At 43.2% G+C, this 26,437-nt stretch overlaps 1 protein-coding gene across 1 annotated transcript in view; it reads left to right on the top strand.

The window, feature by feature from the left end:
• Positions 1 to 26,437, top strand: part of OCA2 (OCA2 melanosomal transmembrane protein) — a 277,343-nt gene that overhangs the window by 115,789 nt on the left and 135,117 nt on the right. Inside the window, exon 6 of the mRNA XM_066579296.1 lies at positions 8,760 to 8,832. Coding sequence (XP_066435393.1) covers positions 8,760 to 8,832 — 73 coding nt within the window. The remainder of the gene's footprint in view (positions 1 to 8,759; positions 8,833 to 26,437) is intronic.

The raw sequence follows: 26,437 nt of genomic DNA, 5'->3' as shown, positions 1-26,437 counted from the left end.
GTTTGCTGTGTGGCCTGTCTGTCATAACCGAGTTGCAATGACTAGGAAGAAAGAAGCAGGTGGTGTATGTGTGCTATATGATGGTGTTCAAGCATCTGCGAATACTTTGAACCATGAGACTGCCAGTGCAACATTGGAGGCAATATTGAAAATGGAGCAAAGTGATCGTGCAGATTGCACTTAATACTTTGACCATTCTGATTGCTTTACTGAGAAATCCGGCAAACAGGTAGACAGAATTTGCCTGCTCAACTTATTCTGTAACCCTTGTAAGAAATACTCATAAAACATTTACAGTTATATTTGCCTCCTCTGATGGGATGTTGTTACCTCACTCTGCTGAGAATAGTAAGCATGACCTTGTTTTATATGCTTCATTTGCCTGTGTGAATACTATTATGCAGGTCTTTTCAGCACAAGTTAGTGTTATCATAGAATTATATAATCATAGAATGGTAGAGTTGGAAGGAACCTCCAGGGTCATCGGGTTCAACCCCCTACTCAATGCAGGATCACTAAATCATCCCAGACAGATATCTGTCTAGCCTTTGTTTGAACACTTCCATTGAAGGAGAACTCACCACCTCCCGTGGTAACCTGTTCCACTCATTGATCACCCTCACTGTCAGAAAGTTTTTTCTAATATCTAATTTGTGTCTCCTCCCTTTCAATTTCATCCCATTGCTTTTAGTCTTTCCTTGTACAAAAGAGAATAGGGCTGACAGCCCTTCAGATATTTGTAGACAGTTATTAAGTCTCCTCACAGCCTTCTTTTTTGCAAGATAAACATTCCCAGATCCTTTCCCCTTTTCTTATAGGACATGATTTGCTCACCATCCTGGTAGCTCTTCTCTGAACTTGCTCTAGTTTGTCTATGTCTTTTTAAAATTATGGTGCCCAGAACTGGACACAGTATTCCAGATGAGGTCTGACCAAGGATGAGTAAAGGGGGATAATTACCTCACGTGATCAAGACTCTATGCTTCTCTTAATACATCTCAGAATGGTGTTTTCCTTTTTGGCTGCTGCATCCCATTGTTGACTCATGTTCAGTCTATGTTCTATCACAAAATGAACCTACTTTATGTGTGTCTTTCTAGCTGTGATGAAAAGCAATACTGTTTTGGCTTCCCTCTCTGTTTATGTTGGTATCTTGAAAGAGGATGTTGAATTTGTAAGACGGGATTTGTAGAACGTTACTGAGAGATTGTCTAAAGCAAAGACATGTATTAATGAAATGGAAGAAAAAAATGTTCCTATGAAGAATACAATTAGTAAATGCAAGCAGTTTTTCCGTACTTCGCAATATAAAGCAGATGATATGGAATATAGATTAAAGAGAAATCATTTGCCATTGGTTGGAAAAGGTGGAAGAATTGTTTCCCTGAGAGGATTTTTTGAGGGATAATTGAAATAAACTATTGTGGAAGATTTTTTGTCAGCTTTCTTTGCTATGGAATGAGTCCATAGAGTTCCTGATAAGCCACCTACATCTGTGCTACATCTAGAACTGCTTTGATAAAACTCCTGCTTTATAAAGATCGGGGTCTTATTTTAGAGAAAGCAAGAGAAAGGAAAGTGTTAACTGTGGATGGTCATCATATAGCCGTCTTTCCAGATTACTCAATGGACATACAAAAAAACAAATGAAGTTTTATGATGTTAAGAGAAGGTTACTGGGTTTATAGCTATTTTGTATCCAGCAGGGCTGAGAGTTGTGATGCAGGGGAGACTTTTCTTTGATAATTCTAGGGAAGCTTCATCTTGGTTTGATAAACATGAACAATATCTCATATAAAAAAGCCTACAGGCTTTTTTCTTGCACCACACTTTGACCCCTTTACGGGACCTTTGGTGGATGATTTTGGTGTCATTAGATTTGTGACATCCTCACCGCCGCCATAAAATCATAAAATTTGAGTTTGATACATTGTGTGGCCTGTCAGTCCAGGTCAAAATTCTTATGTTAAATCTAGTGGCGCTGCTGTGCTTCAGCCAACAGCGCCGCTAAGGAGAGTCTAGCATTGCTGAGCAACGTTCATATCGAGTGCTTACCAGTTTGACTCTTGCTATGTCCCCACAATATAGAAGACCAAGCTGTGGACGGCGAACAGTTCAAGGGTTTTGCTCAGATGGTAGTTGGTACACTGAAATTGTAGTTTATCCAGAAGTCCTTGGCAAATAAAATAATCAGTTCTTAAAACATTTACAAGAATTGTTCCAAAGATTTTATGTTCCCGTTGCAAACATCGAGTCAATCTAGTTTATTTAATAGTCATAAATAGTCCTTTTTATTAGTGGATTATTGGTAGAGTATTTGGCTGCTTGAATTGAGATTATTTGGTAGAAAGGTGGGAAGTTCCATGCTACTGCTCATTAGTATTAGTCAATTTAGTGGGATATTGTTGTTATATTTGTATATATATATATATATTTTACCATTATCACTATGCCTAGGTGATTAGAGCCCTAGGGGATATGGATATATGTGTAAGGGGTTGGAATGCGGAGAGTTTTTTCTCCACTTTTTTCTCTTTCTCCTCCTCTAACATGCAATTCAGCCTACTTTTTAAATTATATGTGTAAAAATAAATAGTGAATATAATTTACCATGGTTCACGTTAGTATACTTGTGTGGGGTGTAATGTCAAAACTAACAATTTAAACCAGCTATTGTTTGTTTGATAAAGCATACTTAACAAAACACACTGTACACTCGCTTCGCCATTCTGCCAAGGGCACATTCTTTTCATTCTGTATACTAGAATTATTTGTGTGGAATAAGTGTACTGGTTTATAAAAATATCACTTTTAAGTGTGTGATCTTTTATAGATTCCATGGTGAGATTTCTTTGTCTAAAATGTGTTATTCTGAAAAAAAACAAATGTTTTGTGGCACTACATATCTCCACCTCTGTATTCCAGTGAATGTATTAAGAAGGTAATGGAATTTGCAGCAATATTCCCTGCTGTTGCTACATAACTTGTGAGTGATTTTAATAATTGTCTGGATCCCTGTTTCAATAGATTTAATAAAGGCCCTATAGTAGCTTCTCATTTCCTAACTACTTTTGCATGTTTATTAATGGAATTAGGTTTATGTGATCTGTGGAAGTTGAAAAATCCAGACGTTCGACAATACTTTTGTTATTCCAGTTCACGTAATACACTTTCTAGAATAGATTTCCTGATAGGTACTCCATCTATGCTTCTTTATGTTTGTAAATTGCAATATCTACCACAGACTGTGTCTTATCACTGTCCACTTTTGGGCTCCCACCCACTGGCGTTTTTTTCTCCACTGCGCTGCGAGAGTAAGTGAAAAATCTCGCAGAGCAGTGCGAGAAAATCGCTGGGATATCGCTCCGACATCGCCAGTCTTTTCAATGGGGCCAGCGGCAGCAGCGCTAGCCCTATTGAAAAGATATGGAGAATGCCGCGGACTTCTGCTGTGGCAGAAGTCCGCGGCATGCTATCCCATTGCTTTCAATGGGATCAGCACTGCTGCCGATCCCATTGAAAGCAGTGGTTTCTAACAAGCCCCGCAGAATGATTATCGGAGAAGGGCTTGAAATATAAGCCCTTCCCTGATAATCATAAAAAAAGTGGTTAAAAAAATATTTAAAAAATTACTCACCTCTCCGGCGCTCAGACGCGTCCTCCGGCTGGCTCCCAGGCACTGCTGTTAAGCTCTTTCAGCAGGCGGGGATTTAAAGATCCCCGCCACCTGAAAGGGCTGTGCGGATTGGTCTTGCATATGATTCCAATGCTATCTCTATCTGAAAGTCAATGAGTATCAAAATTGTATCTAGTGTATAGAGTTTATTGTACTCCATTAAAGTTCTTTAACATGGGTATTAGATTAAACTTAGACTGTTCAGGGTGTTGTATGCATGGTTCAGATTTAATGCACAGGTTCTTGGATTTTGGAAAAATGTATGTACTTTGGGAATGGGGGAATAGGGATACTCTAAAAATATATATCTTTTCGACATTAATTTTAATTTCAGAACTCGAATATTGGGTATTATTGATAAGCTTAATAGGCATGCTCTTTTGAAAATTCAGGGGGCATTGTATCATGAGTGGAAGCTGATTACTATATATATATACATATATATATAAATATATATATATATATATATATATACACATATATATATATATGATAATTTATATCGATTGCTGGTTTCAGGTATGGTGTCTCAGTTGTTAGCACTGCTGCTTTGCACTTTTGGAGGTGCAGGTTCAAATTTGTCAAATGGCCACATCGGGATGGGTTTTTTACATTCCCTTCATCTTTATTCTTGTTGTTCTTCCCCTCCTATGAAGAGAACTAACAAGTGGTGTGGCTCAGTTGTTAGCACTGCTACTGTGCAGTAATAGAGTTATAGGCACAAATCTGACCAAGGACAACATCTGGATGGGATTTTTTATGTCCTCTTTGTGTTTATTCCTTTTTAAGAACAGAACAGCCAAGTGTGGTGGCTCAGTTGGTAGCACTGCTGCTTTGCAGTGCTGTAGTTCTAGGGTCAAATATGACCAAGGACAACATCTGGATGGAGTTTTTCAAAGTCCATGTAGAGGACCCCAGCACTCAATGACCACAGTACTAACAAGTGAGATACATTCATAGAAAACACACACATTAAAGGGGTTGTCTCGCGAAAGCAAGTGGGGTTAAGCACTTCTGTATGGCCATATTAATGCACTTTGTAATATACATCGTGCATTAAATATGAGCCATACAGAAGTTATTCACTTACCTTCCCTGCGCTGGCGTCCCCATCTCCATGGCTCCATCTAACTTCAGCGTCTAATCGCCCGATTAGACGCGCTTGCGCAGAAGGGTCTTCTGCCTTCGGCTCGGTCTGGCACAAGCGCCGTTCTGGCTCCGCCCCCTTCTACGCGTCATCGCGTAGCTCCGCCCCGTCACATGTGCCGATTCCAGCCAATCAGGAGGCTGGAATCGGCACACGTGACGGGGCGGAGCTACTTTGGCACATATTTTACTGTGGATATCTAACAGTGTAGTATTCATGCCATGTGTGATCCCAGCCTTAAAGGGGACCTGCCACCAGGTTCATGCTACCTGAACCATGGTACAACTATGCACAGTGCCTCTGTGTATGTTTTATTCTGAAACACTGCAGCATTTCAGAATAAACACACTTTGAAGCTTGACTCAAAACCGAACTCCAAGTCAAAGAGGTGTGCTGCACTGGCCTCTCCCGTTTTATGTATAGAAGAGAGCTGTGCTTCTCCATGATGCAGGCAGGAAGAGGCCAGCTTACCCCATCTCTGTGACTCGGCACTGAGTTCAGAGTCAAACGTGTGTTTATTATGAAATTCCAAAGAGTTTCAGAATAAAATATACAGGGATGCACAGGGGCACCCCGCATACCTGCCCCTGGTTCATGATGCTCATGATTCGGATCACATGAATCGGATGACAAGTTTCCTTTTAAAGGTTTATCCCACAATAAACATTTATCACAGGAAAGGTGAAACGTGAATTCATTTGAATGGAGTGATGGTTACAGCATATAGAGATATTTTTTCCTGAAAAGCTTTTTTTTTGCCAGATTATGAGTCTGACAAGAGAATAAAAACTTCACTATTGTAAACACCCATGGATGACTGGGTGACTTGTCTGTTCAAAAATTAATACAGTCCTTTGCATGAGACTTTGGATTAAACATTCATATCAATGTGTGTAGGTAAGATACGTGAGCCACCAATTACTTCCAGCTCCTCTTTTCTTTGGAAAAAAGATTGATGTTTCTAATGTCTATGAGCCTAATATCAGTATGCTTTTAGACAGTTTTACTATTGACCCAACTTTTACTTTTGAAGAAAGACTTCTCTGATCATTAAAGGGCAAATGAATTATGTGTGCAATTAAAATTTAATTTTGCATTCTGCAAACTGCTTCACTATATGAATAAAATTATTGCTGCTTACATTTTTATCTATCCAAATGGGGTAAAAATACTGCCATAATTGTAATGGCCTTGTAATTGTGTGGATCAATGGTGTTTCTAGTATTTTTTTTCAATTTTGATTACAATATAACTATTCATTTTTTTGTATATATTCTTTATTTTTCAATTTTAATAGGGTGGGGGGGAGGGGTTACAACAGAAATAGAAATAAATCAGTGGTGAATCACATTACAAAACATTTTTCATTTCTAAGAAATGCTCAGCTCACTAGAGTTTGATGACATTTATAGGGACATTTTTCTTACCTGTAATTTTACTCTGAGCCCGAAGGCAGCATAAAATAGATTTTTGTCCCCTGGACTGCACCCTGGGACTGCCAACATACAATGATCAATCAATAAATTAGTATAATTAATCATTGTCTTATAAGTAGCCCCTCACACATGTGTAATAAATAGAAAATGAATAGCTACAAGTATAATTTATTGGGAGGGCCCATATGTGCTGCCTTCGGACTCAAGAAAAGTAAAATTACAGGTAAGAAACATTTTCTCTTTCCTCTTCATTCTCGGGCAGCAGGGATTTTTATAGCAAAATAAGGGGAGGGGTAAATATTTAAGAACAGCGCAAGAATTCCCTTGCCAAATGCTAAAGCTTTGATGTTGACTCTCTAATGCTCTACAAAGGAAGACAGCATGAGCCAGAAGGCTATGTTGCAGATTTCCCGAAGACAGTCTTTCTACCCATGAGGTGGAGCTGAATGAGCAGAATAGGCCCTTACCAGAAAAGAAGGCGAGGTCGTACTGTTGCATAAATTTTGAAGATGGAACATATTAACTATCTTGCCAGAGAGACATTTGAAGCTTTGAATACCCTCTTCTGGGTCAATGAAGGCCATAACAGGTTCTCTGACAGTCTGAAGCTCTCTGTTGTTGAAAAATAAATCTTGATTGTCCTCCTGCCACCCAAGAAATATAGGTTATTCTGAATATCATTTCCCAGATAAAGGTTTCCTGGTAATGTTCTTTATGGAAGAGCCATTGTCTGCAATGGAGGACAAAGTTCTAGAACACCACTTTCTTGTAACGGCACCAGTTAAGTTAGAAGAAAAAAAGGGTTTGCATATCTGTATCTGTCCAGCCTCCTTCGATATATAATCAACAAGGAAAAACCTAAAATTAGAGGCACCTAGTGGCTACTTCAGTAAGAGAATCACAAGGAAGCCTCAGTTTGCCATCTGACAAAAAATGACTGATCCTAAGAAGGAAGATGTGATCTCGCATTTGGTCTCAAACTTTTTGACTACTTAAAAAAATCAGGTGATAAGAGATAGAGGGAAAATTTACAAATAAGACATGCAAATTATTGCAGACACGTACTTTCAGAAGTTGATGGTAATAGTTTCTGGAAGTCCTCCTGTAGGAATTGAAGGAACAGTGATACATCACTGCGGGGTGAAAAGAAACATTCAACCAAAAGACATCTAGCATATCAGATCTACATGCCCTAAATCAGGCATACCAATGTAGCAAAGTTTAACCTGCATGTAATGACTCTCCACAACAAGTAAACTTGTCTTAAGCCATTCAAAGCTACTGTTTGTTCTTTTACCTTAACAAGCAGAATACATTGCAAAGGAATTAAGTAAACTGTGGCACAGAAAGTTATCAGAATGGTTAAATCTCAAATCAAACTCTGCTACAAATCAGCAAACCAGGTTAAAACAGAACCAAAAAGGTGAGAAGAGAAGCAAACTGCACCTGACAGGATGAGGACACATGTGTGAGAGGCTTCTTATAATAAAGGTGGGTTTACATTGGAGGAATTTCAGGCAAACGATGCCCGACACTTTTCCCTGTGTGTCCTCGCTCCCTTGCTCCTGCATGGCAGGTTGTAGTGCTGGCTTGCTCACAGAATGGCTAGCAGCTGGAGGATATTTCTCTCCTCGTGCTCCCCCATCCCTCTCTATTGACTTAACATAGCAGCCGCTTAGTACGGAACGGCTGCTATTTACACTGAACGATGAGCAATCAGCTCATCGTCCATAGTTTCTGCAGCATAAACAATAGACGATGAGCTGATCGCTCATCATTCAGTGTAAATAGCGGCTGTTCAGTACTGAACAGCCGCTGTGTTATGTCAATAGAGAGGGGCGAGGGAGTGAGAGGAGAGAAATCTCCAGCGTCCCCGCTGAGAGCTAATGATACTAGCTCCTGTGCAGGTGCACGGGAGCTAGTATGTGCGAGGACGAGTGTCGGGCATCGTTTGCCCGACAGTCGTCCCGTCTAAAAGGGCTTTAAGTCAGCAATTAATTATGTTAATTTCTTGATTGATCATTCTAGGTGGGTGGTCCTAGAGGGAAATCTAGGGGACAAAATATCTTTTCTTTGCTGCCTCAGGACGAAGAGAAAAATGATCACTTTACATGTAATAGTTCTGGAAAAGCACAAATGGCACGTGGAAATTATTTCCTGCTAGTTTTTCATACTTCTAATGTAACCATATTCTAATAAGAGCAATCATCATGTAATGCCCAATAAAACCTACTGCTCTTTTCCTCTCTCTTTATGTACTGATGAACAATGATCTGTATATTCCAACTAGCAGCATGATAAAGTAGAATAAAGGTAAAGAACCTTAAAAATATAGAAATCAACCAGGAAAAAAATGCAGTTTTTTTATAGTCTGTGACACCTATTTACAATGTAGCTCTGTGGAGAAATTGTCTGATTATGCTGTGGTGATTACTTTGATGAAAATTAATTTTCTGTGCATAAATAATTTGTTAATTACATGTTTGTCGTATTGCTGCAGATATTATTTAGCACTTACTCTGATAAAAGCAGCCCTTGGCAGATGTTGGCCCTGTCATCTCTGGAAAGCTACAGTATCCTTTTGTCACTTGCTATTTTCTCTCATCATGGAGTGTAATGCAGTTTAATTTAAGGTGATACTTAATGGCTCTACCGCTGCTCAAAATGTGATACTTACAGAGATTCATTTTCTGGCTGTCTGAGATCTCCCACTGCAGTATTAATTTTAAAATAGAATATTACTTGCTACAAAATACTGGTCCTCTCTTGGATGTAATCCAAATAATATTGTGCTTATTGAAATATATGAAAAGCTTGTTTTTTCCCCTCTCTATCTCTTTCCCCAGATTGACAATATTTGTTAAACATATTTAACAGAGGTTTTCAGTGAATTTACATATAATAGTTGAACAGCATTTTTCACTTCTTTTGCAATGCATTTAAATATGACCCTATATAAGAATACTCAATAATTCAAACAATAAGTCACCGTGGCCGAGGGGGCTCAGAAGACCTATAATTTTTCACAGAGGTAAAGACTACAGATGAGCGAGCACCAAAATGCTCGAGTGCTCGTTACTCGAGTCGAACTTTCAGTCATGCTCGAGAGTTCGTTTCGAGTAACGAACCCCATTGAAGTCAATGGGCGACTCGAGCATTTTTGTATATGACTGGTGCTCCGCTAAGGTTTTCACATGCAGGGCTGCATTTCGGGCTCCGAGGTCTCACTATTAAGCCACAATAGTGGCAAGACTGAGACCCCCCCCCCCCCGCACTGTCAGCATAAAGATCGTTCTCTTCTACCACAGCTGTAACAGCTGTGGCAGAGAAGAACGATGTTAGCCCATTGAATTCAATGGAGCCGGCAATACAGCCGGCTCCATTGACAGCAATGGGCTGCCGACAAGCGCGGGATAAATTTTCGGGAAGGGCTTAAAAATATAAGCCCTTACCTGAAAATCATCCTAAAATGTGTAAAAAAAAAAAAAATGTATACTCACCTTTCCACTGCAGCCGGAGTTCAGCTGCGTCTGGCCGGCAGTTCTCCTGAACTGCTTTCTGTAGTATTCAGTAGGTGGGGATTTAAAATCCCCGCCTGCTGAATGAGCTGCCTCTGATTGGTCACAGCCTCATCAATCAGAGGCAGCTCTCACTCACCCCTTCATGAATTCATGAATGGGTGAGTGAGTGCTGCCTCTGATTGGCTCAGCGCAGGGACCAATCAGGGGCAGCTCTCAGCTGAATGACAGCTGAGAGCTGCCCCTGATTGGTTCAGCGCAGGGACCAATCAGAGGCAGCACTCACTCACCCATTCATGAATTCATGAATGGGTGAGAGCTGCCTCTGATTGGTGAGGCTGTGACCAATCAGAGGCAGCTCATTCAGCAGGCGGGGATTTTAAATCCCCGTCTGCTGAATACTACTCACAGCAGTTCAGGAGAACTGCTGGCCGGCCGCGGCTGAACTCCGTCTGCCGGGACAAGGTGAGTATATATTTTTTTTTACTTTTTACACATTTCTGGATGAATTTCAGGGAAGGGCTTGTATTTTTAAGCCCTTCCCGAAAATTCATCCCGCGCTCTCCAGCAGCCCATTGCTTTCAACGGAGCCGGCTGTATTGCCGTTCCATTGAATTCAATGGTCGGTGCTCGTCTCGAGTAACGAGCATCTTGAGCACCCTAATACTCGAACGAGCATCAAGTTCGGACGAGTATGCTCGCTCATCTCTAGTATAGACCCCTTACTAAAAACGTAACTTTTATTAATTCAATATTTAAAAACTCCAGGACTAAAGATAAGCAAACATGAAGAAGTTGTAGGAATCTAACACCTAGTTCATGAAGGTAGGGCTCAATCCCCCCCGACATATGGATAGTTACTACTACAGAAGGCCAAACTGTACAAAGTATCTGCCGACCAGGTGTATCTAGCTGATATAAACAGAGGGCAGAATATAAAGAAGATGGTGATTTCACTGTCCCTCGTCTAAACTAAAATGAGCTCTTAACCCTTTCCAATCCACTTTGTATCCTGGTTTTCCTAGGGGGCTTATTCTTTTTCTGCCATTATACAACGGCGCTATATGCTGGCTAAAGCCAGCACTGCATGAGGTGACATGTTGGATAAGCTTCGACAGCAGAGAGGCTGGCAATATACAGTAAGAGAACCCCAGCGAATGTCTTCCAACATCAGAGCTGTACAGCCTTAATTCATAATGTCTTCAGACGTCAGACAGTGGATTGGAAAGGGTTAAACCATCAGTCTATAGCTAAACACTGATGCATAAGTTATTGTATCTTTTATTATATTGAATCTAATGCGTAATTTAATAAAACACTAATGGATTGGTTCTCTAATCACTAGTGATTAGCTATAGACTGACGGTTTAAGAGCTCATTTTGTTTATGCATTTAGTTAGGTGGGGAGGGGGGGGGATAGTGTTTCTCATGAAAGTGATATCAGTTATTAACAACAGTTGCTTTTGCCTCAAAAGTAGAAGGGGGCCCAGTCCTGTCCAAAACATTATTCATTTTTGTCAAGAAACACAATAGTGGTTTTCTTCTGTCTAACTCCACTATGTATACCATCTTTTGCAACATATGAAATTTATCCTTTAGTTTCTGTTTAAGTAGAAGTAGTTATGCAGATGTCATACTTCAAATTTCTTGGAGGTGGCTGGGGGGGTGGGGTGGGGGTTAGGTTTGAGGTATTCTTGAATTTGCTTCAAGGCTCCATGAATCCAAGTTCTTAAAAAAAAAACAGTGTATACAAACACTTATTCATCCAAATGCTGAGTATCAATGCCAGCCATTTTTTTGCTTTAGCTTAAATCGTGATCATTCAAATTAAACAAAATATAACAAGCATTTTCTGACCATGTGTTTCCCTTTACACTACATAATCACTAATTTGGTCTTGACTACATGGAAGACTGAGATCTACAAATAGTCTGCAGAGCAGGAAACCGCAGTTTTCCTTCTGGCTTCAGCGCAGCATTGGGAAACTGCCTTGTCATAAATACATGTTTTAGGCCTCCTTCCCACGAGCGTGACGGGCTCCGCCGCGTAATATTACGCAGTGAAGCCCGTCACGGCGCCCCCCAGAGCCCCTATACTTACCTGCGGGAGATAGCGTGAAGCCGCTTCCCCGCCCACCGCCGTCGCGTCGTGTGACACGCCCACCGCGTCACGTGACGCGGCCGGCAGTGTCACGTGAAGCGCCGGCCGCGTCAAATGACGCGCCGGCCGCGTCAAATGACGCTGCGGCGGTAGGTGGGGAAGCGTTTTTTCACGCTATCTCCCGCTGGTTACAGCGGGAGATAGCGTGAACGGACGGCTTCCATTGACTGCAATGGAAGCCGTCAGCGCGTACAGCCCGTCCTCACCCGCAGCAAATAGAGCATGCTGCGGGTGAGGACGGGAGAAATCGCGGTGCGTAATTCCGCGGTGGAATTACGCATCGTGAGCATTGTGCTATTAGGTTCAATAGAACCTAATAGCAGGGGGCCACGCAGCGGATTTTTGCCACGAATTTACGCGGCGTAAATCCGTTCGTGGGAAGGAGGCCTTAGTTTGTCTGTCAGCAGCTTTTTCCAAGTAGTGCCATTAGCTGATGTTTCTCACAGACTCCCTGATAGCTTATGTAAACTGTAGCCCAGAGTCAGGCAAAGGGGATGAGTGACATGGTCGCACTTAAAGAAGGCTGTGGAGCAAGTACAATAAGTACCAAACTGCCTGCTATCACTACGGGGGCACTGGAGCATCTGAAATTGGCATGAAAAAAATTGGAGGAGCATCCTCCATGCAAAATATGTACCTACCTCTGCTTATCCTGTTAAATCACGTAACTCAGACTCCACAAAAATTGGGTGCCATACTGAAATGTTTGGCTAATGTGGCCTACTACAGTGCATAGAAGGAAAATAGAAGCTTTATTTTATTGTCCATTAAATATATATATGATGACACACACGCTCACCGGCGCTGTAAAATCATCAAATGTGAGTTTAATACATTCAGGGACGTGTCAAGCGAGTTTAAAGTTATAATGTTAAGTCTATGGGCAGCGCTGCTGTGCTTTAAGCATGCACTGGAATGAGTGAAGTGTTGCTAAGCAATGCAGCATACACTGCTAAGCTGCCCCATACACTGCCCAACCAAGAGCGATAGAGAGACAGAGAGAGAGAGGGATAGAGAGACAGAAAGAGAGTGATAGAGAGATAGAAAGAGCGATAAAGACAGAGAGAGCGATAAAGACAGAGAGAGCGATAGAGAGACAGTGATAGACAGAGAGAAACAAAGAGAGAGCGAAAGAGAGACATAGAAACACATAGAGAAAGCGATAGAAACGGAGAGAAAGCGATAGACAGAAAGAGAGATAGTGAGACAGGTAGATAGAGCAATAGAGAGACAGTGAGAGAAAGAGTGATAGAGACAGAGAGAAACAGAGAGAGAGCGAAAGAGAGACAAAGAAACACAGAGAAAGTGATAGAGAGACAGAGAGAGAGAGTGATAGACAGAAAGAGAAAGAGCAATAGAGAGATAGTAAGACAGACAGGGAGAGAGCAATAGAGAGACAGACAGAGTGATAGAGGGACAAACGGATAGAGAGAGCAATAGAGAAACAGACAGAGAGAGAGAGATAGAAAAACAGAGAGAGAGGAATAGAGAGACAGACAGGAAGAGAGGATGATAGGGAGACAGAGATAGTGATAGAGAGACAGAAACAGACAGAGAGAGAGAGCACAATAGAGAGACAAAGAAACACAGAGAGAGCAATAGACAGACAGAGAGAGAGCAATAGGCAGACAGAATGAGAGAAACAGCCAGCCAGAATGAGAGCAATAGAGAGACAGACAGAGAGAACAATAGAGAGACAGAGAGAGGGAGCAATAGAAAGACCCAGAGAAAGCAATATCGAGACACAGAGAGAGAGCAATAGAGACAGAAAGAGAGAGCGAGGGAGAGAGAGATAGACAGAGAGAGACAGAAAGAGAACAAAAGAGACAGATAGAGTGATACATAGACAGAAAGAGAGAGACAGAGAGAGGCACAGAGAGAGAGAGACAAACAGACAGAGAGACAGACAAACAGAGAGAAAGGAAACAGACAGAGTGAGAGACAGAGAGAGACAGACAGAGAGAAAGACAGACAAACAGAGAGAGACCTGTAGGCTTTTTTTATATTAAATATCTGCTCCAAATATAAAGTGACACTAAATAATCACCTACCCAAGCAGGTTTAGAAGTTCACATCCATTACTTTTGAAACATGTTATGTTCGCGTAGCAAACATCGGGTCAATCTAGTATTATATATGCGAAAGTAGCTCTGTCTGTCTGTTACCTTTTCATGGCTAAACTACTAAAGCGATTTTAATGAAATTTGGCAGGAGAATAGCTTGCATCTTGAGGAAAGACATAGGCTATGTTTTATATAAAGAGTTCTCTAGGGACCGCGACAAGACAGATTTATTTAAAATAACATGTTTTTCTCATAGGCAACTGTATGTGGTGGCTCACATGTATACAGCCCACAAAACCTTTATATCCTAGCAAAATATGACAAGACCAAAACCGTAGTGTACAGAACTGTGCTGACACAGCAGATTGTAGTTACATTCCTTTTACTATTTCAACTTTTTACGTTTCAATATACATCAAAACACAGATTAGATTAAAAAAAATACAAATTCCACGCGGACGAAGTCGCGGGTAACAACCTAGTACCTAATAAATTGTGCCAAATATACAATCAATACGATAAATCTGACACAGTGTGCTCAATGTTTGCCATTTTATAAATTTGCATTAGAACTAGTGATAGAGCTCCATCATTTTCTTACACAGTCATATTACTTACATGTTACAAACATAGAAGGGATTCGTTTTCTTTAGACTTTATATTTGTTAATTTATAGTATATTATAAAAATGCTCCTGTTTGACAAAACTGCTCTATAGAAGATTGGTCTTCAATAGAGATGAGCGAGCACCAAAATGCTCGGGTGCTCGTTACTCGGGACGAAATTTTCGTGATGCTCGAGGGTTCGTTTCGAGTAACGAACCCTATTGAAGTCAATGGGCGACCCGAGCATTTTTGTATATCGCTGATGCTCGCTAAGGTTTCCATTTGTGAAAATCTGGGCAATTCAAGAAAGTGATGGGAACGACACAGCAACGGATAGGGCAGGCGAGGGGCTACATGTTGGGCTGCATCTCAAGTTCCCAGGTCCCACTATTAAGCCACAATAACGGCAAGAGTGGGCCCCCCCTCCCAACAATTTTTACTTCTGAAAAGCCCTCATTAGCAATGCATTCCTTAGCTAAGCACCACACTACCTCCAACAAAGCACAATCACTGCCTGCATGACACTCCGCTGCCACTTCTCCTGGGTTACATGCTGCCCAACCCCCCTGCACGACACAGTGTCCACAGCGCACACCAAACTGACCCTGCGCAGCCTTCAGCTGCCCTCATGCCACACCACCCTCATGTCTATTTATAAGTGCGTCTGCCATGAGGAGGAACTGCAGGCACACACTGCAGAGGGTTGGCACGGCTAGGCAGCGACCCTCTTTAAAAGTGGTGGGGCGATAGCCCACAATGCTGTACAGAAGCAATGAGAAATCCAATTCTGTGCCACCTCCATCAGGAGCTGCACACGTGGGCATAGCAATGGGGAACCTATGTGCCACACACTATTCATTCTGTCAAGGTGTCTGCATGCCCCAGTCAGACCGCGTTTTTTTATAAATAGTCACAGGCAGGTACAACTCCGCAATGGGAATTCCGTGTGCGCACACAGCATGGGTGGCTCCCTGGAACCCACCGGCTGTACATAAATGTATCCCATTGCAGTGCCCTGGACAGCAGAGCTAACGTGAGATTAAATGCAGGTGGGCTTCGGCCCACACTGCATGCCCCAACCTGACCGGGGTTTTTAATTCATAGGCACAGGCAGGTACAACTCCCAATTGTGAAGTCCCTGTGGACTGACAGCATGGGTGGGTGCCAGGAAGCCACTGGCGGTACATAAATATATCCCATTGCATTGCCCATCACAGCTGAGGTAATGTCATGTTTAATGCAGGTGGGCTTCGGCCCACACTGCATGCCCCAGTCAGACTGGGGTTCTTTATAAGTAGACACAGGCAGGTACAACTCCCTATTGTGAAGTCCGTGTGGACCGACAGCATGGGAGGGTCCCAGGAAGGCACAGGCGGTACATAGATAAATCCCATTGCATTGCCCAGCACAGCTGAGGTAATGTCATGTTTAATGCAGGTGGGCTTCGGCCCACACTGCATGCCCCAGTCAGACTGGGGTTCTTTAGAAGTGTACACATGCAGTTACAACTCCGTGTGGACCGACAGCATGGGTGGGTGCCAGGAAGCCACCGGCGGTACATAAATATATCCCATTGCAGTGCCCAGCACAGCTGATGTAACGTCAGCTTTAATGCAGGTGGGCAAAAAATTTATTGGATTACACTGTAGGCGAGGGCCCCAAAAAATTGGTGTACCAACAGTACTAATGTACGTCAGAAAAATTGCCCATGCCCAACCAAGAGGGCAGGTGAAACCCATTAATCGCTTTGGTTAATGTGGCTTAATTGGTAACTAGGCCTGGAGGCAGCCCAGTTAAAATAAAAATTGGTTCAGGTGCAAGTTTCAACGCTTTAATGAGCATTGAAACGTATAAAAATTGTTTACAAAAATTATATAACTGAGTCTTGTGGGCCTAAGAAAAATTGCCCGTTCGGCGTGATTACATGGGGTTTCAGGAGGAGGAGCAGGAGGAGGATGAATATTATACACAGATTGATGAAGCTAAAAGGTCCACGTTTTTGATGGTGATAGAGAACAATGCTTCCATCCGCGGGTGCAGCCTACGTATTGTTTAGGTATCGCTGCTGTCCGCTGGTGGAGAAGAGAAGTCTGGGGAAATCCAGGCTTTGTTCATCTTGATGAGTGTAAGCCTGTCGGCACTGTCGGTTGACAGGCGGGTACGCTTATCTGTGATGATTCCCCCAGCCGCACTAAACACCCTCTCTGACAAGACGCTAGCCGCAGGACAAGCAAGCACGTCCAGGGCATACAGCGCGAGTTCAGGCCACGTGTCCAGCTTCAACACCCAGTAGTTGTAGGGGGCAGAGGCGTCATCGAGGACGGTCGTGCGATCGGCTACGTACTCCCTCACCATCCTTTTACAGTGCTCCCGCCGACTCAGCCTTGACTGGGGAGCGGTGACACAGTCTTGCTGGGGAGCCAGAAAGCTGTCAAAGGCCTTAGAGAGTGTTCCCCTGCCTGCGCTGTACATGCTGCCTGATCTCCGTGCCTCCCCTGCTACCTGGCCCTCGGAACTGCGCCTTCGACCACTAGCGCTGTCGGATGGGAATTTTACCATCAGTTTGTCCGCCAGGGTCCTGTGGTATAGCATCACTCTCGAACCCCTTTCCTCTTCGGGTATGAGAGTGGAAAGGTTCTCCTTATACCGTGGGTCGAGCAGTGTGTACACCCAGTAATCCATAGTGGCCAGAATGCGTGTAACGCGAGGGTCACGAGAAAGGCATCCTAACATGAAGTCAGCCATGTGTGCCAGGGTACCTGTATGCAACACATGGCTGTCCTCACTAGGAAGATCACTTTCAGGATCCTCCTCCTCCTCCTCAGGCCATACACGCTGAAAGAATGACAGGCAAGCAGCATGGGTACCCTCAGCAGTGGGCCAAGCTGTCTCTTCCCCCTCATCCTCATCCTCCTCATGCTCCTCCTCCTCAACGTGCTGAGATATAGACAGGAGGGTGCTCTGACTATCCAGCGACATACTGTCTTCCCCCGCCTCTGTTTCCGAGCGCAAAGCGTCTGCCTTTATGCTTTGCAGGGAACTTCTCAAGAGGCATAGCAGAGGAATGGTGACGCTAATGATTGCAGCATCGCCGCTCACCATCTGGGTAGACTCCTCAAAGTTTCCAAGGACCTGGCAGATGTCTGCCAACCAGGCCCACTCTTCTGTAAAGAATTGAGGAGGCTGACTCCCACTGCGCCGCCCATGTTGGAGTTGGTATTCCACTATAGCTCTACGCTGCTCATAGAGCCTGGCCAACATGTGGAGCGTAGAGTTCCACCGTGTGGGCACGTCGCACAGCAGTCAGTGCACTGGCAGATGAAACCGATGTTGCAAGGTGCACAGGTTAGTAGATATGATACCTTTTAATGGCTAACAAAAATACATGATGTAATAATAGCGAGCTTCTGAACCAACGCAGGGTTCTTCTTCAGGCTTATGGATTGGATCTGAAGAGGCATGCATATTTATACACACTTATAACATACATACTTATGACAAGGCACAGATATGGATGTGATTGGTTCGCACTTAAAAGGAATTCTGCAACAGCAAACAAACTTTTTTTGTCTAGGCACTGATAGCGGAGTGAAAGTTTTATGGTCCCTAAATTACTGTTGGAGGGGGGGAGGTCATCAGGCTTGAATTGCTACAAGAGATACACAAACATTTTTAGCTAAACACTGATAAGGGAGTGGAAGTTTATGGTCCCTGAATTACTGTTGATGGGGGTCTTATCTGTGCAATCAAGTCTCACACTTCCCACACTTGATTGCACAGATAAGACCCCCTCCAACACTTGCGCTAGCGACGGCTGGACGGTGCGCTGAGAGGCATTGGTGGATGGGGCCAAGGTTAGCGGAGTTGAGGGTGTGGGTGCAGGCCAGGAGACGGTAGTGCCTGTGTCCTGAGAGGGGGGTTGGATCTCAGTGGTAGGTTGGGGCACAGGGGGAGAGGCAGCGGTGCAAACCAGAGGTGGTGAACGGCCTTCGTCCCACCTTGTGGGGTGCTTGGCCATCATATGTCTGCGCATGCTGGTGGTGGTGAGGCTGGTGGTGGTGGCTCCCCGGCTGATCTTGGCGCGACAAAGGTTGCACACCACTGTTCGTCGGTCGTCTGCACTCTCAGTGAAAAACTGCCAGACCTTTGAGCACCTTGGCCTCTGCAGGGTGGCACGGCACGAGGGGGCGCTTTGGGAAACAGTTGGTGGATTATTTGGTCTGGCCCTGCCTCTACCCCTGGCCACTGCACTGTCTCTTCCAACCTGCCCTGCTGCTGCACTTGCCTCCCCCTCTGAAGACCTGTCCTCAGTAGGCGTAGCAAACCAGGTGGGGTCAGTCACCTCATCGTCATGCTGCTCTTCCTCTGAATCCTCTGTGCGCTCCTCCCTTGGACTTACTCCAATTACTACTACCTGAGTGATAGACAACTGTGTCTCATCGTCATCGTCTTCCTCACCCACTGAAAGCTCTTGAGACAGTTGCCGGAAGTCCCCAGCCTCATCCCCCGGACCCCGGGAACTTTCCAAAGGTTGGGCATCGGTCACGACAAACTCCTCCAGTGGTAGAGGATTCGGAACCATTGCTGCCCATTCTGGGCAGGGGCCCGAGAACAGTTCCTGGGAGTCTGCCTGCTCCTCAGAATGTGTCATTGTAATGGGAGTGAGGAGGCTGGGAGGAAGGAGGAGCAGCAGCCAGAGGATTCAGAGTTGCAGCAGTGGACGGCGCAGAATTCTGGGTGGTCGATAGATTGCTGGATGCACTTTCTGCCATCCACGACAGGACCTGCTCACACTGCTCATTTTCTAATAAAGGTCTACCGCGTGGACCCATTAATTGTGAGATGAATGTGGGGACGCCAGAAACGTGCCTCTCTCCTAATCCCGCAGCAGTCGGCTGCGATACACCTGGATCAGGAGCTCGGCCTGTGCCCACACCCTGACTTGGGCCTCCGCGTCCTCGCCCGCGTCCACGTCCTCTAGGCCTACCCCTACCCCTCAGCATGCTGTATTACCAGTAGTGCAGAAACAGAACGCCGTAATTAAATGTGCCGCTTATTGGCCTGTGGTTGGAGGCTGACTTCGCTTACGGAACGCACAGCAGAGGCAGGAAAGAATTTGGCGCAAGCCTGCTGTAACACTTAGCTGGCTGCGTATGAATTAGGACAACTACCCCCAGCAGAGACGCAGTACAGTCAGGATGGTCACAGGCAGTCCAAATAGATTTTTTTCCCCAAATTTTTTTGGAAAAGCCCACTGCCTATATAGACTGGATATGTCTTTCACTGTCCCTGCCTCACCACCACTACTGGCCATGGACTATGTAAAATTACTGCAGACTGTTTCACTCTGGACAGGATGACAGCGGTGATGTAAGAGGCAACGCAGAGGCAGGAAAGAATTTTGCGCAAGCCTGCTGTAACACTTAGCTGGCTGCATATGAATTAGGACAACTACCCGCAGCAGAGACGTAGTACAGTCAGGACGGTCACAGGCAGCCCAAATAGATTTTTTTTCCCAATTTTTTTTGGAAAAGCCCACTGCCTATATAGACTGGATATGTCTTTCACTGTCCCTGCCTCACCACCACTACTGGCCGTGGACTATGTAAAATTACTGCAGACTGTTTCACTCTGGACAGGATGACAGCGGTGATGTAAGAGGCAACGCAGAGGCAGGAAAGAATTTTGCGCAAGCCTGCTGTAACACTTAGCTGGCTGCATATGAATTAGGACAACTACCCGCAGCAGAGACGTAGTACAGTCAGGACGGTCACAGGCAGCCCAAATAGATTTTTTTTCCCAATTTTTTTTGGAAAAGCCCACTGCCTATATAGACTGGATATGTCTTTCACTGTCCCTGCCTCACCACCACTACTGGCCGTGGACTATGTAAAATTACTGCAGACTGTTTCACTCTGGACAGGATGACAGCGGTGATGTAAGAGGCAACGCAGAGACAGGAAAGAATTTTGCGCAAGCCTGCTGTAACACTTAGTTGGCTGCGTATGAATTAGGACAACTACCCCCAGCAGAGACGCAGTACAATCAGGACGGTCACAGGCAGCCCAAATAGATTTTTTTTCCCAAATTTTTTTGGAAAAGCCCACTGCCTATATAGACTGGATATGTCTTTCACTGTCCCTGCCTCACCACCACTACTGGCCGTGGACTATGTAAAATTACTGCAGGACGCAATGCTCTGGACGCAATGCTCTGCACGGCCGATATACAAAAAAAAAATGTGCAACACTGCAAAAAGCAGCCTCAACAGTACTGCACACGGGCAGATGTGGCCCTAAGAAGGTCCGTTGGGGTTCTTGAAGCCTAAAATAACTCTCCCTATAGCAGCTCCAGCATCAGCAGCACTTTCCCTGATCTCTGTCAGAATGCATCTGTGGCGAGCCGCGGGAGGGGCTGATTTATATACTCGGGTGACACCTGATCTCGCCAGCCACTCACTGCAGGGGGGTGGTATAGGGCTTGAACGTCGCAAGGGGAAGTTGTAATGCCTTCCCTGTCTTTCTATTGGCCAGAAAAGCGCGCTAATGTCTCAGAGATGAAAGTGAAAGTAACTCGAACATCGCGTGGTGCTCGCCTCTAGTAACGAGCATCGCGAACACGCTAATACTCGAATGAGTATCAAGCTCGGACGAGTACGTTCGCTCATCTCTAGTCTTCAACCAATCTCTTAATCTACTGTAACACATATTCCCAGTTGTAGTCAATCCAGCTATAACTAGATAAATTTGAACAATTTTACATTTGAATCATCAGGAAACTGAAATCCTCTCCTTACCCATTTTCTTATTAAGGCAGGATTATAACATAAGAGTACAAATAATGGCAAATTGCACTCTGACTACAATTAGAATTTCACTCCTCTTTCATTATGCTGACAAAAACTGTAGACATCCTTCTCATCCTATACTTGCTAATTTGCTTCTAAACTTAGAAATTTGGCTACGCTCAGCATGACACAACCGCATTCATCACAATTAAAACTTTAAACGAAAACCTCTTTAACATGGCTTGCTTCTTGCTACTGAAAAACACCTTCCATTTTTTGTATGGTTAGCATCAGATTTTCAATCTTACAAAATCCATTTTAGTCATTCGTGACTATAAACTAATATTTATTTTTGGGGTTTATATAGGCTTTTTTGTGTGCAGTAGTTAGGGTGGTATATTATACATACATGTAGTACCACATTATACGTGTCAAATGTATAAGTGTGGTCAGCAATTCAAGAGTTCCACCTAGCACATGGATTCCATAACTGCTTGTGGAATTTTGCTCAACAATATTGCATAAAGTTCCATTTTTAAATTGGCTGCCTCATTAAGACACTCCTTTTCATATAAATATTACACGGCTGAGTTCACACAGGGCATAATTGCTGTGGAATTTCCGTGCAGACTTTCTGCACGGAAATTCCACCCACGATTTATAATCCCTGGATTAGCCAGCAAAGTGGACGAGATTTGCATAAATCTTGTCCAAACGCTGTGGCCGATCCGTTGCGGCCAAGCGGCTCTGAAATTGCCATGCTGTGCGGAATTCAAATGGCGTGTCAATTCTTTCCCTATTTCCGCGGTGACCTCTCTAAGGGTTTTGAAGCTGTATTTCTCCTGCAGAAATCTCGGGGTATTTCTGTGTGGTCATTCCGCGAGAGTTCTGCAGGATTTCGGTCCCATGTGACTCCAGCCTAAAGGTGATTTCTCAATAAGGACTCTATCAGTTATCCACTGCAAAGAGTGACTCTGGTGGACTTGGCGTATCTATCCATGTATCAAATAGAAGTGAGTTTTTTACATTTTTTTATGTGCTACTTAACTTGAAAACCAGTCATTTACAATGACTTGCTGAAGAAGCATAACTATAATAATTCAAATTCCTATTTTTCAGAATTTTCTATCCAGTTTTGTTTTTGATCTGATTTTCTATTAATCCATATATCCTTTATGTATTTTTGTTCATAGAATCACACATAGTTATACAATGAACATTATAGACCCAATCACAGAAGGAAAAGAAAGCTTTCTATAAAAGAATATTGTTCTGGGTGAAGAACAAGTTAATGGCACGTCTCAGGGTGAGATGATTGTTCTAATCATATATAATTCAGTCTTTACTTCCTAGGACTTCTATTTTGAATGTATTTATTGATGATTTTTCATCTAAGCTCCACAAAGCTGTGAGCAATCGCATATAATCTAGTTCCCTTTACAAGCCAGAGGAATGAGTCAATAGAACTGCTGGGTGTCTTTATAGTGTGTGTGAGAGCTGTATAGTTTGAAGTATAGAGGCTTAGTAGCATAAATATTCCTTTAAGAATGTTCTTAAAGTAAATGAATTTTGGTCACCGTAGGAATGGCTGATTTTTAAATTATTACCCCCAAAAAATCTTAATGACAAATGCTTACAACAACCTTTCAGAAAACATTGTGCTTTTGTATGTGACATATTATGCCTATTCATTTATCTAAGCCCAGGTGTGCACCTCGCTCTACTGCTGCCTGAGGCAAACAGTGAAATGCTCAACGTTATCAGGTGGACGTGGGGACTAGCAAAGAAAAAAATGATATAATTTTTATTTTTTCGCATTATATATATCTGTTTAATATAAGTGTTAAGTGTATTGGATTTATAGAAATATCCTGATCACATGCTGCATTAAATCTGCAGTGCATTACTTACTCACAGATAGGTCTGGGAATTATATAGCATTTGGCAAAACTATTTATGCTTTTCAGATTTAAGCACAGAAGCTTTAAAGGGGTTGTCCCGCGCCGAAACGGGTTTTTTTTTTTTTTAAACCCCCCCCCCCGTTCGGCGCGAGACAACCCCGATGCAGGGGTTAAAAAAACAACCCCCACAGCGCTTACCTGAATCCCGGCGGTCCGGCGTCTTCATACTCACCTGCTGAAGATGGCTGCCGGGATCCTCTGTCTCCATGGACCGCAGGGCTTCTGTGCGGTCCATTGCCGATTCCAGCCTCCTGATTGGCTGGAATCGGCACGTGACGGGGCGGAGCTACACGGAGCTACACGGAGCCCCATAGAGAAGAGGAGAAGACCCGGACTGCGCAAGCGCGGCTAATTTGGCCATTGGAGGGCGAAAATTAGTCGGCTCCATGGAGACGAGGACGCCAGCAACGGAGCAGGTAAGTATAAAACTTTTTATAACTTCTGTATGGCTCATAATTAATGCACAATGTACATTACAAAGTGCATTATTATGGCCATGCAGAAGTGTATAGACCCACTTGCTGCCTCGGGACAACCCCTTTAATGTCAAGGAGGCATTATTTGGCAACCATAGTCATGGGTCCCCAATTCACACCCAGGGAGTGAAATATATAGGCAATAAAATAACTTACGCATTGTCATGGCTAGAAAGAAAAATACTCTACCTAATAAAGAATTGTAAGGTGCTTTCTATTTAACAAGTGTTGGCTAAGCTTATGAAATAGAGAACAGAAACGTGAGCCACATAAAGTATCTTAACAGGGAGAGGAGGGAGAGGCTTATACGCTATTGTTCTCCTATAATCAGGCTCCTTAAGTCTAATTCACATGCCAGTATTTTGATTAAAGGGGTTGTCTCATGAAAGCATGTGGGGTTATGCACTTCTGTATGGCCATATTAATGCACTTTGTAATATACATCGTGCATTAATTATGAGCCATACAGAAGTTATTCACTTACCTGTTCCGTTGCTGGCGTCCTCGTCTCCATGGATCCGTCTAAAATCGCCTCTTCTGGCGATTTTAGACGCGCTTGCGCTGTGCGGTCTTCTCCCTTCTAAATGGGGCCGCTCGTGCCGGAGAGCTGCTCCTTGTAGCTCCGCCCCGTCACGTGTGCCGATTCCAGCCAATCAGGAGGCTGGAATCGGCAATGGACCTCACAGTGAAGATCCCGGCGGCCATCTTACTAAGGTAAGTAAGAAGAAGGAAGAAGTCGCCGCAGCGCGGGGATTCGGGTAAGTACTACCCGGTTTTTTTTTTTAACACATGCATCGGGTTTGTCTCGCGCCGAACGGGGGGCCTATTGAATTAAAAAAAAAACGTTTCGGCGTGAGACAACCCCTTTAATGTTTCTCATAAGTGGGCCCTAAACATGTCTGACGTACAAATCTTTCTATTCTAGTTTTCTCTGTAGGTTCTATTCCTGGTTTTGGTCTCTAAATACTAATGTAAAATGCTGACCAAATACTGCCATATGAAAGTGGTCCTATGATCTAACCCAATAAAGGTTAAAAACAGCTCTTAATTCTTTATTATAGAGTCATTTTTTGCTCTCAATGTCAAGCAATGCATGATCATTTTCTTGCGGCCCACATCTCCAAGTGTTAATACTGGCGAGGACTGTGGTTTACCATACTGGTGGTGACTCTAGTATTAGTCCATTATAACAATGCATAGTATGCCCCTAAGGCAACTAGGCCACCATACAGGAGACGTTGTGTCAACTTTTTCCATGAAGCGGATTTCCACTAATACATAGAAAAAGGTCAGATGTTATTTGCACGTCCTGTAACACCAAGAGTGAGATTGTTTTAGGTTCTAGGTGATCATTGCATAAGGTTTCTCCCCGTGGAAAAGTGAAGAGAAAAGTGCATCGGGATCTTTACCAACCGCTGGGTTTGTAAACTTTATATGATTTCTTATGTGATGTTCATTATATATGATTTTGATATGTACTTAATGTCATCAGTGTTGTGTCATTAGGTCTTTTATGCAGTTATGAAAATATAATCAAACCAAAGGGAAAAAGACTCTTTTTCCCTTTGGTTTGGTTATATTTTCATAACTGCATTTTTCTCCCTCAGTATTGTTTTCTAAACATTTTTAGTTGATTTAATAAAAATAATATTTTCTTACATATTATGTATCTGTCTGTGGTTCTCGTAATTGTTTTTTTCAGCTTAATCTCCACAGTTTCGCATTGGTTTTTGGTTCAACATTGTGTGGTTCTACAAAAACCTGTTACATTCTATGCACTCTATGATCAGTGGAATACTGTTCCACATCAACCAATCATATTGTTCCTTTTATTGTTTAATAGGCATTAGAAAAATTAAAATAATGAACTTACTGGTGACTACTAGATGTTTGTTTTGTTCTCCAAGAAGAGGTATATTTTTCAAAAGGCTTTTATTATAACTATCTTATACCTCACATACCTATATTGGGCTCATGTCTCCTTCTTTTACACTCTCCAACAGATACATCTGTTATTACTGCTGGTGACGACCTCTGCAGGTTCCACAGCCACTGCCACTGCTGTCTCTGTGGGTTTGACTAGTTATTTATTTTAATTACTCCTGGTGATGATCTGCTGGCTCAACCCCCATGGATCCCCTCTTCAGTTGCTCTTACAAAGTTCACTAGAACATCCTGCATTTGTTCTTAGTTAAATCTGGTATATATGGACCCCCATCATCTCACAGAGCATCGCCTTCTGTTTTGTGGCAAAACAGGAGATGTTTTGTGAGAAGTTGGGGTGGCCAATGCGCAGTCCTTTTATAAACTGATGCTTTAGTTAAATCATGCATGCACTGCCTGGCATTACCCTGACTCTTCTTGGTCATTAATATCTTAGCAAGGCAGAAGCAGCAGAGAATGTGCTACAGTTCATTTTCACATTAGGTCAATGCTAGCTCTGAGGTCAAATAGGAAAATTCAGCTCATCATCGCAGGATTGAATCAGTCCTTATATGAAAAAAGAAAGTGTATGGAAGAAAAACAATTGTTTCAGCACTCTCATAAATAAACTGTAGCTTTTATTGCATCTTATAAAAGGCAACACAGTGGGAAGCAGAGGATAAAA

Source organism: Eleutherodactylus coqui, chromosome 1, assembly GCF_035609145.1.
Source record: "Eleutherodactylus coqui strain aEleCoq1 chromosome 1, aEleCoq1.hap1, whole genome shotgun sequence".
Classification (NCBI taxonomy): Eukaryota; Metazoa; Chordata; class Amphibia; order Anura; family Eleutherodactylidae; genus Eleutherodactylus; species Eleutherodactylus coqui.
This window is presented reverse-complemented; position numbering and strand designations above follow the sequence as displayed.